The 5,759-nt window shown below is 36.0% G+C and overlaps 1 protein-coding gene across 1 annotated transcript; it reads left to right on the top strand.

Annotated features, from left to right (window-relative positions):
• Window positions 1–2,660: 2,660 nt before the first annotated feature.
• On the top strand, window positions 2,661–4,331 carry LOC116179582 (chymotrypsin-like protease CTRL-1). Its single transcript, XM_031499379.1, has 6 exons — window positions 2,661–2,726; window positions 2,772–2,953; window positions 3,000–3,151; window positions 3,198–3,290; window positions 3,343–3,479; window positions 4,260–4,331. Exons 1-6 carry the CDS (start codon window positions 2,661–2,663, stop codon window positions 4,329–4,331), a joined length of 702 nt encoding a protein of 233 aa, XP_031355239.1.
• The last annotated feature ends 1,428 nt before the right edge of the window (window positions 4,332–5,759 follow it).

A 5,759-nucleotide genomic window follows, 5' to 3' on the forward strand; every position in this document is an offset into this window, starting at 1 on the left:
TTTTGATTGAGAAGTCTGATCGAAAAAGTACGAATTGTTTTGGATTCTACGCACCAAAATTAATAAGAAAAAGTGTTTTCCCGAGACATTTTGGTGCAGTCGATTTTTGGCAAAAAGGAAGGTAATACACTGCCTTTTTTTTGAGGCGCGAAAAAAAAATTGTCTCAGATCGACCCGGAAAAAAAATTTTCTTATCGAATGTGGCCTGTAGAATCCATAATTTCAAACAGTTCCAAGATTGGGCTACTAGTTCAAAAGTTACAGCCCTTTGAATTTTATTTCGAAATTGGTTTCTAGTCTCGTTAATCGATTATGAATAAATGACCCATAAGCAACCCTTCAATTGCTCTCTAATGTTAAAGTTCTTGTTGGTTTTAAAATTACGAATTTTATTAGAAAATTCAGACTCATATGCATATTAATCCTCGATTGTGAGGGTTGTAAATTTTGTAGTACACCAAATATTTGTATTTCGTTATTCGATTATGAATAAATGATTCATAAGCAACCCTTCAATTGCTCTTTAAAGTTTAAGTCCTTATAAGTTTTAAAATTACGATTTTTTTTACGAAATTCAGACTCATATGAATAGTAATCCTCGATTGTGGGGGTTGTAATTTTTGTAGTACACCAAATATGTATTTCGTTACTCGATTATGATTAAATGATCCATAACCAACCCTTCAATTACTCTTTAAGGTTAATGTTCCTTTTGGTTTTAAAATTACGAATTTTATTAGAAAATTTAGACTCATATGCATAGTAATCCTCGATTGCGGGGGTTGTAATTTTGGTAGTATAGAAAATATTTGTATTTCGTTGTTCGATTATGTATAAATGATCCATAACCAACCCTTCAATTACTCTTTAAGGTTAATGTTCCTTTTGGTTTTAAAATTACGAATTTTATTAGAAAATTTAGACTCATATGCATAGTAATCCTCGATTGCGGGGGTTGTAATTTTGGTAGTATAGAAAATATTTGTATTTCGTTGTTCGATTATGTATAAATGATCCATAACCAACCCTTCAATTACTCTTTAAGGTTAATGTTCCTTTTGGTTTTAAAATTACGAATTTTATTAGAAAATTTAGACTCATATGCATAGTAATCCTCGATTGCGGGGGTTGTAATTTTGGTAGTATAGAAAATATTTGTATTTCGTTGTTCGATTATGTATAAATGATCCATAACCAACCCTTCAATTACTCTTTAAGGTTAATGTTCCTTTTGGTTTTAAAATTACGAATTTTATTAGAAAATTTAGACTCATATGCATAGTAATCCTCGATTGCGGGGGTTGTAATTTTGGTAGTATAGAAAATATTTGTATTTCGTTGTTCGATTATGTATAAATGATCCATAACCAACCCTTCAATTATTATTTAAGGTTAAAGTTCCTTTTGGTTCCAAAACTACGAATTTTATTATAAAATTTAGATTCGTATGAATAGTGATCCTCGATTGCGGGGGTTGTAATTTTTGTAGTAGACCAAATATTTGTATTTCGTTAATCGATTATGAATAAATGACCCCTATGCTACCCTTCAATTGCTCTCTAATGTTATAGTTCTTGTTGGTTTTAAAATTACGAATTTTATTAGAATATTCAGACCCTTATGTATAGTTATCCTGGATTACGGGGGTTGTAATTTTTGTAGTACACCAAATATTTGTATTTCGTTAATCGATTATGTAAAAATGATCCATAACCTACCCTTCAATCACTCTTTAAGGTTAAAGTTCCTTTTGGTTTTAAAATACGAATTTTATTAAAAAATTCAGACCCTTGATCCTGGATGGCGGGGGTTGTAATTTTTGTAGTACACCAAATATTTGTATTTCGTTAATCGATTATGTAAAAATGATCCATAACCAACCCTTCAATAACTCTTTAAGGTTAATGTTCCTTTTGGTTCTAAAATTACGAATTTTATTAAAAAATTCGGTTATCCTGGATTGCGGGGGTTGTAATTTTTGTGGTACACCAAATATTTGTATTTCGTTAATCGATTATGAATAAATGATCCGTACGCCACCCTCCAATTGCACTCTAAGAATGTTCCTTTTGGTTTTCAAATTACTGCGATCGTCCCAGACAAACAGAGTTTTCTATAATATTAATAATCCTCTGAATTTATAATGTGGTCACTAATGGTAAATTGCTCAAGAAGATGAAACATAACTAATATATCTAATAACGCATACAAAAAATTACAAGATTGCAGGTAGGTATGCATTAAATTGACGCTTGAAATCCTTGCTTTCCTACAATTTTAATTGAAAAAGTACCAACATGAAACCTACCAGGCATTGCCCCAAATGTTTCAAGTTCAACAGTAAACGCAAGGACTTTTTATTTCTATACCAAACTAACTACGCCACATAAAAATACTTTAGCAGCAAGTTCTGCGTTAATAGGATTTCATGCAAAACATCCCCTTTGATATCTGCCTTCCTTCATGCGACCAAAAGTGTTAATTAAAGTCGGAAAACGAAAAGTAGATCGACTGTTATTAAATACCGGTAATGATCGCTTTATGTCTATCGTGATCTACAGCTTCCTGTTGGTGACCATGAATCATTGATATGATCAAATTAGGCATTCAGAATACATTTTTCGACGGCGGTGTATAGGTAACAGTTCCATACACCTATAATGAAAAAGCTTCTGGTGCTGGTTGCAGTATTCATCTCACCAATATACGCTGTACCAATTGTGAACGTAAGTCAACAAAATTTCTTCTAAAGGGCCTTCATCGTTATTTAGGGGTTTTCAAAGCCAACCGAGCCAAACTTGGGTGCTTTTCCCTTTCACGCAAGTCTAATGCAACTGCTCAATGACAACAAAACATATCACAGTTTCTGTGGTGGCAGCCTCATTCACCCCATGTGGATTCTAACTGCAGCGCACTGCATACAAATAGACGCGAGGGAAGCCGCAATGAAACCGTAAGCAGATCTGAAAGTGTGACTCGCTTGGGTACCATCGTTGTAGATCGCAGGTGCATGTAGCACTTGGAAGCATATTTCGATCGGCGAATGGAGCACAAGTTGTTAGGGTCTCATTGCTCACCATCCATCCGGCGTACCTGAAGACCGGAAAGAGTGACATTGGGCTGGTAAAGTTAGTGAGCGCCGCTAAATTAAGTGAGTAACTGTGACTATGGTACCAGGAAATTACCGTGTGATGCAGGTAAAAATGTTAACTTGGTGCGACTCCACATCAACAACTCGGAGAAGTTAGTCGGAAAAACAGCGTTTCTTACCGGATTTGGGATTATTGATGGTGAGCTTCGGCCGCAATATCGGACGAAGCTAAGGTGAGTTTTCCCTTTTAGATTTGTACAACACACCGGAACGATTACGCAAGGCGACTCTGCACGTCAGCTCATACAAGGACTGTTTTAATGACAAGGAGGACGACAACCTGGAAATATGTGCAACCTCAACGATTCGGGAGGGAAAAGCTTGTAAGGTATGTGCATGTTGGAAAACCGACCTTCAGTTGACATGGCATTCTTTCCTTTGGAAATCCTACTCATCAGATAAATTAAAAATGTCCCTTTTTGTGCCCTATTTTCGTTGTTTCCATTTCTCTGATCCTTTTCTACACTCGCAGTCCCATGTCTAAGGCGAATTAAATTAATGTAGGTAAGTGGATTTATAAAAACACTAAACCTTCCCCATACTTCTTTTAATTATTTTAGGTCTTAATTTTTTACTATTTACTATTTTTTAATACCTGAAATAATTAAAAGAAGTATGGGGAATGTTTAGTGTCTTTATCAATCCACTTAGTCAATATCACCCCGTTTTGAGTCGTTATAAGATGGATAGCTACCAATTAATGAAGGTATCTGAGCATGATATTGAGGGTTGCGGCAGAGTATGGATCGTACTAAATTTTTGTCTTTTTTCAATCTCAACAATCCTAAATTAAGGTTTAGGGTGGATTTTTATTTGAACGGCGCAATGTAAAATTCGACATCAAAGTCCAGTTTTGAGTTAGAGACTATAATTCAGCTTACCAGGATTTGAGTTCTCAGCTTGTATACTAATAATTTAATCTTTGTCTAAATTTTGTCTCGCATTCTCCAAAATGGATTTTTATTAGAACTGCACAAAACAAAAGTTGGCGCAACTTGAAGGCAAGGTTGGTTAAGTGAGGGTTGGAGTGAATTATGTCTTATGATCGTGATAGGGGGTTGAATTAGGGTAGATTAAGGGATCGCATTTGATTTTTGTCTAAATTTAGGTCTCAATCTCAACAATTGCTTCCATTGGAACTGCGAAAACCACAAGTTGCGGCCTTCAAAAGGGAAATTAAGTTTGTATAAATTCGAGGTTGGGACGGATTACTTTTTATGATCGTGATGGGGGATTAATACGGGGTAGATTAAGGGGTCGTGTTCAATCCATATCTAAATTTTGTTTCTCAATCTCAAAAATGCGTTTCTATTAGAACCTTACAATGCAAACGTGCCACCTTCGAGGGAAAGTTAGTGGTTGGGGTGGATTACGCTCTATGATTGTGATAGAGGGTTACCACGAGGAAGATTAAGGAGATCGTATTTGAAATTTGTCTAAATTTTGTCACTAAATCTCAAAAATGAGAACCTCGCAATGCAGAATTCGACACAGCTTCAATGCAAAGGTTAAATTAGGGGTTGGGGTGGATTACGTTTTATGGTGATAGTATTCAATTTTTGTCCTTCAATCACAAAAATGAACCGCGCAAAGCAAAAGTTGCCCCCTTTAAGGGAAAGTTTGTATATTAAGGGATGGCGTGGATTAGATTTTATGAGAACGGGGGTTACTGTATGGTGTATTAAGGAATGGTATTCGGTTTTTGTCTAAAATTTGTCTCTCAAAGTCAAAAATGGATTTTTACTTGAAGCCACGTAAAATACAAAATTACATACTCTGCAGCGTTAGTAAATTAAGGGATTGCGTTCTATGGATGGAGGGTTAAGACGGCGTAGATTAAGGGATAGTATTTAATATTAATCACACAAAAATGGGTTTGCCCAGTGCAAATATACGGGATAGTCTAACTGGAAAGTAGCTACCCGGGATGGTCGCCGAGGGATAGGTGGTCAACAGCCCATTATGAAGGATTACACATGCCCATCAGCATATCATTTTTTCTTCTGAAAACGGTGGTGAAGTTGGTGGGTGCCTAAATCACCTCCTTAGACCACTACATCCATTCCAACATGCTTACAGAGGTGGTATGACCCCCGAGACGACTTTTTATAGCCTCTGGGAGGAGAGTTTCTAGATATCGAGGGTATTAATTTTCCCCTCTCACTCACCTGTAGTATCCGCAGGCGCAGTGCATTTCTATATGTTGAGGGACTAGTGGAAGGATCCTCAAGGGTTTTACTAATAATAATAATAATAATAATAATAATATAAATTTATTAAGGGATAGGAGAAGCCATAAGGCCATTAGTATCCCCCCTCTTGGTCGCATCAGATATAACAAAACAAGTTAACAATAAGTATTATGAAATACAAAGTAAATGTAACAAAAAAAAAGTAAAAAGTGAGTAAAACAGTATAACAAGAAAAACGAAAACATAATAGCTCTCTACGTATAAATTACTAAGACCAAAGAGAAATAAAGTCACTTGCTCCCGAAGACGGACACAGGGGCGGACTGGCACGGGGGGGGGGGGGGGCGATTGCCACCTGGCCTGTAGATCATAATGGCCCGTCGGAAATTTATAAGTATGTGCTGTATTTAGTTTCT

Source organism: Photinus pyralis, unplaced genomic scaffold, assembly GCF_008802855.1.
Source record: "Photinus pyralis isolate 1611_PpyrPB1 unplaced genomic scaffold, Ppyr1.3 Ppyr1.4_LG8, whole genome shotgun sequence".
In the NCBI taxonomy this organism is placed as follows: domain Eukaryota; kingdom Metazoa; phylum Arthropoda; class Insecta; order Coleoptera; family Lampyridae; genus Photinus; species Photinus pyralis.